Genomic DNA, 13,968 nt, shown 5'->3' with positions numbered 1-13,968 from the left:
AGTGGGCGTTGTGTAGAACTTCCAGTGTGGGGAGAGGGCAGCCAGTGATCTTTTGGGCGGTGTTAATGATCCCTTGGAGTGCTTTCCTCTGAGCCCCTGTGCAGCTAGTGTACCAGATGCATATGCAGTAAGTTAGAACACTCTCAATGGTGGCTCTGTAGAAGGACACCAGCAGTCTCTGTGTGATGTTATTCCTCCTGAGAATTCTCAGGAAGTACAGTCTCTGTTGGGCCTTTTTCAGCAGCTCGGAGGTGTTCACACTCCAGGAAAGGTTCTCCTCTATATTGACTCCCAGGAAGCGGAAGCTTGCCACCCTTTCTACACAGTCCCCATTTATGAATAGTGGTTGGATCTCTGCCTTTTTCCTTCTGAAGTCTATTATGAGTTCTTTGGTTTTTGAAGTGTTGAGGAGGAGGTTATTGGCCTTACACCATGACGTCAGCTGCTCCACCTCGTCTCTGTACGTAGACTCGTCTCCCTTGGAAATGAGCCCCACCACTGTGGTGTCATCTGCAAATTTCACAAAGATGTTGCTGTGGTGGCGAGGAGTGCAGTCGTGTGTGTAGAGAGAGTAGAGCAGTGGACTGAGCACACAGCCCTGGGGTGAGCCAGTGCTGAGACTCAGGGCTGAGGATGTGTGATGGCCAACTCTGACTCTCTGTCTACGGCCCGAGAGGAAGCTATTGATCCACATGCAGGTGCTGTATGGAAGCCCCAGGTCTTGTAGCTTGGCCACCAGTTTGTGTGGAAGGATGGTGTTAAAAGCTGAGCAGTAATCCACGAAGAGCATCCGCACATAGCTACCATGCTCTTCCAGGTGAGTTAATGCAGCATGGAGTGCTGTGGCTACAGCGTCTTCCGTGGATCGGTTTGCTCTGTAGGCAAACTGGTGTGGATCCAGGCTGCGGGGCAGGGCTGCTGTGATGTGTCTGCGGACCAGCTTCTCAAAGCATTTCATTACCACTGGGGTGAGTGCCACCGGTCTGTAGTCATTCAGGCCGGTGATGTGGGGCTTCTTAGGCAAGGGGACTATGGTGGAGGACTTCAGGCAGAGTGGGACAGTCGCCTGTGCGAGGGATTTGTTGAAAATCCTGGTGAAGATCCCAGCCAGCTGTCCTGCACAATCCCTCAATATTCGACCTGGCACACCATCAGGACCCGCCGCCTTCCTCGGGTTAACAGCCTGCAGCATGCGCCTCACCTCGTGCTCTTCCAGGGTGAGGGTGGTGCTGCTATGGGTGGCGTGTTGCTGCTGTGGCTCCAATACCTCCGGTACCCTGGTCTCAAAGCGGGCAAAGAAGATATTCAGCTCCTCTGCCAGCTCCAGGTCACCGTCCGCAGCTCCGAGATTGATCTTATAGTTGGTTAGGTGCTGGATGCCTTGCCACACCTGCCGGCTGGTATTACTCAAGCCACTGTAAACTGGAGCGCTGTGGGGTTTCGAGTTTATCTTGCTGTCCCATTTGGAACCTTCAGGAACAATGGGGCCCATCTGTAAAATTTTGGCGAAATTATTGTTGTATTTTATTCACAGTTGCTGATAGTACGGATAGTATGGATCACCGGGGTTTTTCTGATACAGCAATAATCATAGTTTAGATCATCCTCACAGGTCATATGCAATTTATGCAAAGGGCAGACATACATTCTTTATAGATCGTCTACCACTAAAACACATTTACATGATATGCAGGTTTGCAGCCATCCAGGTCATGGTGATCTAAGGAGTTGGAAAGAAAAGCAATAATTTACACGATTAATCGAAACAAACAAACGAAACAATAACCTGCAAGTTTCTGCTTGTGTTTTTCAGCTTTATTGCCACATCCTTGGTACGTGTCTTCTCCTTACAGTGAAGGTATGCCGTATTTGTGGGTGGTAGAGAAGGTCCTCGAGGCAATCAGCTGCTGTGAATCTTGTATACATATATAGTATATGCACCACGCACAGAAACACAAGTGGGTCTGTTAGCAGTCAGGCATGCTTTTTGAAGGAGGCAAGACAGCTCCCAGTCACTGGATTTACATCAGCGCTTGCTCAAAGTAGAATAAACCCCGATCTTATTGACCACTTCAAGTGGTGTGTGTTACTAAATGTCCTGCACTGGGAAGATGAATCAATCCATTTAGCTGAACACTGAATGTCTTCACTTTCAGTCCAGACATGTGCGTTGAATTAGCTCATGTCTTCCCGTCTATGGGTAGTCGCAGGCTGGTCACCATGTTGACTTATTTAGCCCCACTGATGGTTCAGTCAGAGAAACAGGCTCTTCTTCCTTGCAGTCTTTATGCATTTTTTTTTAATTCTCCTTTTCTCAAATGCTGATTTCAGGTCATCTGCTGTCTTTCACTTTTTCTACACTGCCACTCGTCTTCTCTACGCCTCCACTCCATTTCTTCTCTCTTTCTGTCTCTCTGGGTCAAACAACCTTTTGCTCAAAGCTCTACTCTACGCTGCGGTGCACTCATTCGAAACAACCACTGCCTCCATCAAATATACTCAGGATGCATATTGCACTAATCAAAAAGAGACAGATGGGCCTCTTAATGTGATATACACCCTGCTATTTCAGCCTACACACAGATGGACAGAGCATCCATAAACCATGTTCACTCTGCGTATAGGAAATATTGATGTGGCACTGCTTTATAGTGGCAATATGGGTTTACATAAATGTTTTAGTGAAAAACATGATGTGTCTCCGTCACGTGCGCTCTGCTTCGCAAAGTTCCCAAGATGCATTTTACAGCACATCACAGAGGAGGATGAGGTGCTGAGTATGATCTAAAGCGCGCTCTAAACTGTCTTTGTCATAGCTGACTGTGTTTGTGTTGGCCTCCACAGGGGAAGGCGTATGTGTTTGACCGAGTCTTCCCAACTAACAGCACACAGGAGCAGGTCTACAGCACCTGTGCCAAGCAGATAGTCAAAGGTGAGTCACATACATGGTTCTGTGGGGTTTTTTGTCTCCATGACGTATGAGTGACACAATAGCTGAGGGAAAAAACGACAGAGCACCTTGAATTACCATAATCGTGATATCCATGTTGGTGGTGTCACTTCACACTGACAATTCACTGGTGCATCCATTAGCACCTCCCTTACAAGATGCAAGAAAAAACTATTTCCATGACATGATGTAGTCACACGGCCTGCATGTAGGAGCATCACAATGCGCTGATTAATGACATGCATGCTTATCATTGCGCAGAAGGACCGGCATATCCAAGGGGCATATAGTTCAAACAAAACCATTACCTTCAACTTTTGAATCTTTTTCTCTTTCCCTTCCTTCTGTCTGCATCTCTTTATGTCTGTCTGCCTCTTTTTTCCCTGTTAGGGGCTCATTTTTCTCCCACCTTCAAAGTGAGTGTGGAACTCCATTGAACTAGTTCTAGATGGGGCATGAAAAAGATTGATTTGGCATGCAAGATTACTTGTAGGTGAGATTACCATGCAGGCTGAGAAAAAAAGAAATAAAAAGGCAGGATTGCTTTCACTGCGAGGTTGAAAAAAAATTCAAGGCAGGCAGTTAACGAAAGGAAGGCATGCGATAAGAAGTTAGATTTGAAATGCGTCAGGGGGAAAAGGTAACAGAGGGGGCAAGCTTGGTGAGAGCAAAGAGGTTTGGAAACCATATCCATATTTACACTTTCTCAGTTTTCTCATCTTACAGTGTCTTTTTTTGCCCTTTTCGTTGTTTTTTTCTTCACACTTGTGCCGTCGGGTTCTTTGCCCTTTTCAGTGTCTTTGTCTCAGACTCGTGCTGACTCTTCTCTTCTGTGTTTCCCTTTGTGAAGGTCTCTGTAGTTTAGCAATCTAGTGTCCCGCTGCCTTCATTTCCTTTCAATAACACATTCTTTAGTGTTTGCTTTTTTTTGTGCCACACTTCTGCGTTGTTCTCACTATGGTCAGCGTGGAAACAAAGGAAGACATGAACGAGAAGAGGCAGCAACACATGAAAACAGGAGAGAAAGAGGGTTCTGCATGGTTACAGCTGAGAGCCTTTGTGATGTGTCTGTGGTCAGCTGACCAGTGGCTGCTGGACTTCTGGGATGATATGTTTTTCTTTATCCATGTTTGACTTTTATCGCAGAGGTTTATTGGCCTCTGTCAGCACTATAACATCCAAGGGTGTATTTCTTTATAACCTCAGCTGGAGTGGAGGCGTTCTGCTATGGCTTCCACTAAGAAAAAGGGAAATATATCTGTATTTGCTCTGTATTTCGCTGACTGCCTCCTGGTGACATTAATGCTGCAGGAAGTTGTTGTTTATTGTGTGTAGCCACAGAGGTCATTCGGCACCTAACCAAGCTTAAATACCACGTACCCCACAGAGCCAACAGGCTTATGAGGCTCAGATCAATCTACCTTTGCAAAGGTCAAACATATTTGTATTTCTCTGGGAACTTCCTGTCTGGTTGTTTTTGTATGCCGTTTAATTTCTGTCGCGATAAAACACGTTCACAAACAATTTTATCATTTTATTTTTTCATTCACTGCTACTCACACTGTAGAAACCTTGTGCACAGATTTAACAAATGTGGGTGAAGCAGTGAGAAGCCCAGAGCACAAAGCGCCGCCAAAGCTTACAGAGTTTCTGCTTGCTGAATGCTGGAGGGCAAACTGGCTCTTTTAGGCAACTCTGCTTCAAGGTTGAATTCAAATCAATCCGACTTTTTTCACGGCTGAAACAACAGGCCCTCTTATAATTGGTAAGAGGGCCTGTTGATAAGGGTATAATTAGTTTAACTGGTATGCAATCACACAACCTCTTTGACTGACACCTTGAGGTGCACAGAGTTGGCAGGTTTATTTAGATTTTAGCAAATTCAGTGTGATAATCTTACTATTAAAGGGGACCTACCATGTTTCTTTCCACATTCATATTTTCATTTCTGGACTCTATTAGAGTAGCTTTTCATAATTCATCGCTCAAAAATAATCCTTTTTTATTTTACAAAGGGTCTTGGTGACTCCTCTCCGTTCATCCACCATCTGAAAAAAGCCTTTTAGGATGACTCGCTTCATATCAACTCCTGACAGCCAGATCTTTGTATCTGAGATGACCATATTACAGAGTCTCCCTCTCTGACATCATGTAGAACTGAGAATAGAAAACCTAACAGTTTAAAACAGTGTTTAGAGCAGTGTAAAGCCTGGCACACAGACACTAATGTCCACATGAAAAACGAAGTAAAAATACTAAACTATATGTCACAAACCAGTCGTGTGGTCATGTGAGCATAAAGGTGATGCACATAGTGACGCCAATTAAGAATTTGAATTAATTAGGCCTTTATGTCTTTCAGACATGTAATTGGTTTGTGTCATCTGGATTCATTAGATAAATAAAGATGGATATTATCTGCATAGCACTGAAAATATATGCAGTTTTTTTGCCTAAGGGAACTCCATGATAAACTTTTGTAAGGGAAGAAAAGGCCTCATTTACGTGAACAAATTAGAATCGATTGATGAGATTCAAACCCCTGCACTTTATTTTCTTCAAGATCAACAGTTTGTTATAGTCTCTGTATTAAAATGTTCAACAGTATCAAGTGCACTGAGGTCTAACAGGACACAGAGATGAGTCCACTGTCAGCGGTCGTAGGAAGTGCCTCTGACAGTGTGACATTGTAACTAGTAACTAGTGCTGTTGATGAATTCTGAAACCTAATTGAACCTTTTCAGATAGATCATTCATCTGCAAATGGCCATGCAGCTGTTTGCAGGTGCTCTTTTAAGAATTTTTAATATAAGAAGCGGTGACCCAAAAACGCAGATGAGTGACTTAGGGGATGGGGGGAGGGGCACAAAAGCTGAGCTCCACGGCTTTTATAGGGCACTGGCACACTGGGCCCAGGTGTTCCCGATGTTGCTGACAATGAACAAACCGTGGTAGCGGGCAGGGTGAATGGACCTGGGGTGGAGAGGGTCCTCACAATACAGCTCCCTTTCTTTGTGTACAACAGTATACACTTCCAACCACCAGTAGATTACTTTGGCACTGAGGATTTGAAGGGTAAGCCAGGCATAACAGGCTGCTATCATTTTTTGGTTTCCACATATGTGACTCAGGATAGAAATTTATATCTGTTTATATTTTTGCACCTGTTCTCTCCTGCCATTCTTTATTTTCACACTCTTTACCTATTTTCTTTTCCCCCCTTGCGTCCTTCTCTAACGTGCTTTTGTTTCTTCTTCCTCGCTTCAGATGTACTGGGAGGATACAATGGGACTATCTTTGCCTATGGGCAGACTTCCTCAGGAAAGACACACACCATGGAGGTACAGTGCTGCTAAAAAATTCAAAAGGTAGCCCTCGCAATGTGGCACGTGCGAGCACAGAGATACACGCACATTTTCCTCCTTTTTAAACACCGTCTCCTCCTCTGCCTGTCCTGACTTTATGTCTGCCTCCGTCATGGCCATCATTCTCTATCTTTCTTTCTCAGCCTCATGTGGAAACTAACCTTCTTTACAACTCTCTGTGGGAAACAACCCTGTTCGCTTTCAAGTCAAAAGCCTCGCTGCTCTCCTTTCTTTTACTGTTCTATCGACTTTATTCATCCCAGGCTCTGCATTTATCCTGCTCTTCACTTACATGTCTCTGTCTCATTTCAATCCTCCTTTAGGGGAACCTTCATGATCACCAGGGAATGGGGATAATACCGCGGATTGCTGAGGACATTTTTGAACATATATTTGCCATGGATGAGAATCTTGAATTCCACATAAAGGTTGGTGTGGATTCTGACGTTTGTGTGTTCAAGTTTGCATTTTTACCACCTTCTTCTTCTTTCTTTCTTTTTTTTTACGTTTGCTGTTAGATGGAATATATTCAGTAGAAATACAACTTGAAGCTCTGATGTAATCCTCACATGGATGGGTTGAGTGGAATCAGCCAAGCATCAATAAATCATGATAAATAAACCATGATCATCCCACAGCATTTTCCCTTTTACATCACGGTCTTATAATAGAGGATAATACCTCATCAGAGCCACAGCAGATTATTGCAGCATTTTGTATTTGCACAGTGAGCACCTATCATCCTCCTCATTTATCTGCATTGAATTCTCTTTCTGTGTCCCTGGTAAAATATTTGCTATCAAATGTTTTTTGTCTTTGCTGCAGGTCTCCTACTTTGAGATCTACATGGATAAAATCCGGGACCTGCTGGATGGTATATAACTGAAATACAGCTCAATTTTGTTAATGCTTCGTAGTTTTCTGTGTCACAACACAGATTTAAAAGCTGTCTGCTCACACACAGATGAATCATGTTTAACCGTTGACATTTTAAGACCTTATTACTTAAAGTGTTTGAACCCTATGCAAACTGACAGGCACATCTATAGCGATGAGCCACAGCATTAAATTTACTTGCCTCTTTCTGAATGAGATGGATATGTGACCTCTGAGGGTGTCCTGCAGCGTGTGGCACTGGGATACAAGCAGAAGAACTTTCAGGCCCTCTGGGCTGGTCGACCTCAGTGGTTGGGACTTATTCCAATGCATCCTGCAGCTGCTTGATCGGATTGGGATTTGGGGAGCTTGGGAGCTGGTCAATACCATGGGCTCTTTATTATGTTCCTCCAGCCATTTCTAAGCAGTTCTTGTTGTAAGCTGTGGAAATGTGGTGGTGGTAAATTGGTGTGAGACAACGATTAGTTGGGTGGTATTTATCAAAGCAATAATAAAGTGAATCTCAGGAACCAAGGTGTCCTAAATTATCAAGGAGATAATCTGTGCCAGGGTTTTTAATCTTATGGCTAATCACTTTATATTTATGTTTAAGATATTATTCGGTTGTTGTCTCCCATAGGAGAAAATCATCCTGGGACAGGCAACTACTGCATCACGGAAACAGACAAAAAGAAAATATTACAACAAAAACCCTTAATGGGCACATTTTTTAGTAAATACAGATGTAATTATAATAAATACCAGTAGAAAAATAATAATAAAAGAGTTACCTCAAAGGCTCCCAACTTCTCTCTGTCCTACACAGTAAAAAAAGAAAGAAAAACAGAAAATATTCTGTGACTTTTCTGCCTGTATTATCATTTTTATTATCTTTTTTGAGTGAATTAATAAGGGAAATTTTTGAGAAGCTAAAAAAAGAAGGCAACTGGACTTCTTTCGGTTTGTGATGTGTTTTCTGTGTTTTTTTTTCAGAGTACTTGAGTTTTTCATTACTCAGTTTAACTGAGTGAGGGTCCACTGAGTGCTTATTGCACAAAGTGACCCTAGATCTCCTAACAGAGGTCAGCTAAAATCCTGTTAGCTGAACAGTGGACCGTATTAAAAATGTCTTGGGGAGTGAGGAGAGTTGTACCCGTGATTTCTCCTGATGTTTTAACTACATAAAAATGTTGAGGTTTACACTTACAGTCTTAGGTTTCAAAACCAGCTGATAATGCTACAACATAAGATGGACTTTGCAGTACTAATGCTGCAAACACTAAATGGCAATGGCAAATGGCCTGCATTTGTATAGCGCTTTTCTAGTCCATAGGACCCCAAAGCGCTTTACACTACATTCAGTCATTCACCCATTCACACACACATTCACACACTGGCGATAGCAAGCTACATTGTAGCCACAGCTGCCCTGGGCGCACTAAAAACTTGGATTCTGTGGAGAACATGAAGACGCTGATGGATTCTCACACAAACACACGTTGGTGCTGTTTGAGTTGACACTTTTATAAATATAAGCTGTGAAGCTATCGAGAAAAAGAAGTGTGCTTTTAAATTATTCCGCTCTTGTGAAAGGAACATTTATTATCACGCCCTCCCCTCCTCGCTTTTCATGACCTTTTAATTTAAAAAAGCGTAAAATTAAACTGATCTGTGAAGTTAAATTGAAAAAGTAAACAACCTCACTGGCTTCCTTTATATCTTCGCTTTGTTCTATTTTCTGTATACACCCAGAGTCAACTCAGCATTTCGGCTCATAGTCTTATCACCCATATACAACCCGTGTAAAATGATGGAGAGGCCAGGATAGAGGGGTGTGATTACATCTTTAATGGAGCCAGAGACAGTGGTGAAAGCCTCCATCTGTATGCAGGGGAGTCCACAGTGCCTGTGGAACATTTAGGCTCTGAACAAAAAGAGTCAACAACAAGCCAGATGAATGGAGGCAGGAGAATAACAACCTATGGGGGGAAATGGCTGTAGGATGAAACCACACAAGCACACACTAACAGTCTCAAGGGAGAAAACGGCCTCCACAATCTGGTGAAATTTAATTACCGACATGATAAGACTTTCAAATGTGCAGTGACTAATGCAGGAATTTGGGCCAGTAAGTGCCCTTGCCAAAAATTGGTATTTTGTTCATTGACACTATCAGAGGCACGTGCTTAACCTCTCACTTTGACTTTATACAAAAAATAAGGCTTCAGTTCTTTTGAAAATATTCATAGCCAGGCCCTCGAGTATTTTTTCACGCTGCACACAGTGGATAGAGGCTGACTCACAAATATGAAGGGAACATAGTCAGGTCTCATTATAGTTGTGCTGAAAGGAAGAACACTTCCATGCAGATGCTTATTTGCACAAACACACACATGGGAAAACATTTACACTCATGAACACACACGCTCAATCCTCTAGGTAATAAAAAAAATGACATCTTCCATTTTTTTTCTCCTAACACAGTGACAAAGACGAATCTGTCAGTGCACGAAGACAAACACAGAGTTCCTTATGTGAAGGTGAGTCACCTACAGACGCGATTCAGTTTGCATTTTTCTCTATTATAAAGATGCTGTTTTTGTTGTTTATGAGTATAAGAATAGATCAGCGTGAGAAGATTGACATGTCTGAGACTGACAGCCAGTAGCTTGCTAGTTTTCTCAGTTCTGGCTTAATAAAATGATAAGAAAATAAAGTTATCTGCACGCCTAGGGCTCTATAATGCATCATCACACCTAACTTTACTGTGTTTGTGGAAATGACTGCACTCTGGTTGATCTCGCTCAAAACCTGGAGGCTGTCAACATGGCAAACCCTCAAAAAAAGAGGGAAAAACAGACAAATAGAATTTTTATGTAGGTACAGAGGAACAACACTGACTCTTTCTACTGTTTCCTGACATGATTGAGAGTGTTATCGATGTTCTCATCTAAGCTGTCTTAGTCCAAGTTAAAGAAACCACAATTATTAATTCTGGCTCTGCACTCATGATGATCTGTTGTATGTTTAGCTAATATTTGTGCATATTACTGAACGTATATTTGATTTCCTGCTTCACTAAGGGCTGCACTGAGCGCTTTGTCACAAGTCCCGAGGAGGTGATGGATGTGATAGATGAGGGGAAGGCCAACCGTCACGTTGCTGTCACCAGTGAGTCACACTGTTGATCTTCCTGATGTTGTGACACTCACTCCGTCAGACACTTTATGTCAGACTTTTTTTCCCCCTTCAAAGTTTCAAGATTAATGTGCAAAGGGGAGAAATGCATGGCGAGGTATGAAGTGAAGACTTGAACTTGAACTAAATTGAGTGAACTTTTGTTTGTTCTTTAGACATGAATGAGCATAGTTCCCGCAGTCACAGCATCTTCCTGATTAACATCAAACAAGAAAACGTGGAGACTGAGCAGAAGCTGAGTGGGAAGTTATATCTGGTTGACCTAGCTGGCAGTGAGAAGGTAGGAAGAATGGGGATTTTTCTTTCAAAAACATTAAAAGGAGGGATATAAACTCCAGACGTTTGCTGTTGACAGGGGTTTGAAACACTGGGGGCTTTGAAATGGTGTTTTCAGACATCAAAGAAGCAGATAAACAATGCATTAAAGCAACTAAACCTGAATCTTTATTGCTTTGGATTGCTCTGATTTTTAAAAATTCCACTTTATAAAAAAATTCAGAGGCCGAGAGCTGATTCCTAATCTGTAGGGTTGTTTCAGTCTGTCGCAGATGCATTATCAGGGTTACTGTTTATTCTGAAAAATAACAAGTGCTAAATGGAGCTTTCAGACAAGATAAACATCAAACTGATGGGAACCAAAGAACAACAAATTCATTCCACTTTTAAAGGTCTTCTAGGTGAAATCTGAGTCAGCTCAGCCCCATCACACCATCTATAAAACAATCTATCACTGGGACATAGTTCAAACGCTGGAAAGCAAATAGAAAATACATTAGAGGCACCGCTAAACCTGGCCCTTGGCTCCTTGTGTTGATAGTATTGGTAGAAAACTTAGAGCGTTAGATTGCAGTAGAGTCTGGATAGATGTTGATGTCTGTGGTTTGTAGCTGATAAGTGCTGATAGTGCATCTGTAAGTTGTCTTGGTCCTCCCTGGGGCTCAATAAGTAAAAGGTTCTACTCCAGCAGCTTTTTAGGCTTTGGTACAAAACGTTATTGACTGGGCTGAACAGGAGCCTGACGTATGGTCCACAGAAGGCTTTGATAGGACGACTTGCTCTCCTCTGTAATTAAGCTCCTCATTATTCTGCCGTAAATAATTGCATCCCATGGCGATTATGACAGAATAACGTGTGCCTTTCCTTTCAAAGTGTGGAAATCGTCTGGGCTTGTCAGTGTTCCTGTCTGTTAGCAATTAGCTGTGCATGCACAAATTCTTCATTCTGATGCTGTGGAAGTGCTTTTTATTGCAGTTTTATTGCAAGACAGATTTCTAATAATTATTTCTGTGTATTTCTTTAAAATAACAGTTACATTTAAACAAATTTACTCATATTTGATTTTTTTTATTATTGCAAATTTGATTTTCTACAGTTTGTGGAGCTGCATGCTGCCATTTGACATTTTTGCCATGCAAAATGTCAATTATTGCAACAATTCACTGAAACAAATTAACTGAAAATGCACAGAGTGAACCCTCTCACTGCTAAATTACACCACAGTGTCAGTGCCACCAGGAAAATAAATATAATTTCCCTGCTGATAATGTTCTTTACGGACTAATTCCTCCTGTCTGCGGGTGTATGTGTGTCAGGTCAGTAAGACAGGCGCCGAGGGAGCGGTGCTGGATGAGGCTAAGAACATCAACAAGTCTCTGTCGGCCCTGGGGAACGTCATCTCAGCGCTGGCTGAAGGAACGGTACGGTGGAGATTTGTTCCGAGGTCTATCATTAGCTTCATGTTGTTTAAACATTTTTTCCCCCAAACCTGGGTTCAGGCTGCAGTGAATTAGCTGAAAGTATTAGATTAAAACAACCTAAATTTCACAAATTAGGTAATTAGTTTAGTAGCTAGTCAAGGCCAAATTACACACTACAATAAATCTGCTGTGTGTATCTGAAGATAGCTCTACAGGGTGGGCCATTTATATGGATACACCGTAATAACATGGGAATGGTTGGTGATATTAAAGTCCTGTTTGTGGCACATTAGTATATGTGAGGGGGCAAACTCCTCAAGATGGGTGGTGACCATGGTGGCCATTTAGAAGTCGGCCATCTTGGATACAACTTTTGTTTTTTCAATAGGAAGAGGGCCATGTGACACATCAAACTTATTGGTAATGTCACAAGAAAAACAATGGTGTGCTTGGTTTCAACGTAACTTTATTCTTTCATGAGTTATTTACAAGTTTGCCTTTGTTCACAGCCATTGACATGTCGAAGAGGTTAACACGTGAGGAGCAGATCGAAATTGTGTTGATATCTGGTGAACGCAGTAACCGGGTCATTGCAGCAGATTTCAATGCAAGACACCCTACGAGACCACCCATCTCCCATGCCGCAGTTAGCAAACTGCTTGCTAAGTTTCGTGAAACTGGTTCAGTGTTGGATTTGCCAAAATGTGGACGCAAGAAAACTGTCACTAATGAAGAAACATCAGTGGCTGTCCTAGCTTCATTCAGCAACACAGCGTAGCACTCGCCGCATGTCCCTGGAGAGTGGCATTAGTCGAACATCCCTTCGGTGGATATTAGATACTCACAAATGGCACCCTTACAAACTCCAGCTACTGCAGCATCTCAGCGAGGATGACCCAGATCGGCGCACAGAATTTGCAGAATGGGCAAAACAAAAATTGGAACAGGACCCTCAGCTCACGCAGAATATTTTGTTCAGTGATGAGGCAAACTTTTATGTGAATGGTGAAGTTAACAAACAAAATAACAGCTATTGGTCTGACACTAACCCACATTGGATGGATCCCTTCAAGACTGTTGGAACAACAAAAGCGATGGTTTGGTGTGGTATATGGGGCACAACGATAGTGGGTCCATTCTTCATCAAAGGAAACCTCAAGGCCACTGAATATTTGAAATTGCTACATGATGATGTGTTTCCTCTCTATTCACTGAAGCTGGCACATTCCCTAAGTTTTTCCAGCAAGATGGTGCACCACCACATTATGGGTGCCAGGTCCGAGCATTCCTAGATGAACAGTTTCCTGGAAAGTGGATTGGTCATCGTGGGCCAGTTGAATGGCCCCCAAGGTCTCCCGATCTGACCCCCTTAGACTTTTATCTTTGGGGTCATCTGAAGCTAATTGTCTATGGTGTGAAGATACGAGATGTGCAGCACCTGAAACTACGGATACTGGAGCCTGTGCTGGCATTTCTCCTGCGGTGTTGCTATCAGTGTGTGAAGAGTGGGAGAAGAGGGTTGCATTGACAATCCAACACAATGGGCAGCACACTGAACACATTTTATAAGTGGTCAGAAACTTGTAAATAACTCATGAAAGAATAAAGTTACGTTGAAACCAAGCACACCATTGTTTTTCTTGTGACATTACCAATAAGTTTGATGTGTCACATGGCCCTCTTCCTATTGAAAAAACAAAAGTTGTAGCCAAGATGGCCGACTTCTAAATGGCCACCATGGTCACCACCCATCTTGAGGAGTTTGCCCCTCACATATACTAATGTGCCACAAACAGGACTTTAATATCACCAACCATTCCCATGTTATTATGGTGTATCCATATAAATGGCCCACCCTGTACATCCAATATAAAGGAATAGC

The 13,968-nt window shown here is 42.6% G+C and overlaps 1 protein-coding gene across 7 annotated transcripts in view; it reads left to right on the top strand.

The window, feature by feature from the left end:
* Positions 1–13,968, top strand: part of kif5ab (kinesin family member 5A, b) — a 73,439-nt gene that overhangs the window by 20,022 nt on the left and 39,449 nt on the right. For all 7 annotated transcript variants that reach the window (XM_082533144.1, XM_082533142.1, XM_082533141.1 and 4 more), the window contains exons 2-9: positions 2,845–2,932; positions 6,218–6,291; positions 6,639–6,743; positions 7,141–7,189; positions 9,676–9,731; positions 10,275–10,362; positions 10,545–10,669; positions 11,982–12,086. In XM_082533144.1, coding sequence (XP_082389270.1) covers positions 2,845–2,932; positions 6,218–6,291; positions 6,639–6,743; positions 7,141–7,189; positions 9,676–9,731; positions 10,275–10,362; positions 10,545–10,669; positions 11,982–12,086 — 690 coding nt within the window. The remainder of the gene's footprint in view (positions 1–2,844; positions 2,933–6,217; positions 6,292–6,638; positions 6,744–7,140; positions 7,190–9,675; positions 9,732–10,274; positions 10,363–10,544; positions 10,670–11,981; positions 12,087–13,968) is intronic.

This window comes from Aulonocara stuartgranti, assembly GCF_965226115.1.
Source record: "Aulonocara stuartgranti genome assembly, chromosome: 5".
In the NCBI taxonomy this organism is placed as follows: domain Eukaryota; kingdom Metazoa; phylum Chordata; class Actinopteri; order Cichliformes; family Cichlidae; genus Aulonocara; species Aulonocara stuartgranti.
The sequence above is the reverse complement of the archived record's forward strand: the minus strand, read 5'-3'. Positions and strand labels throughout refer to the sequence as shown.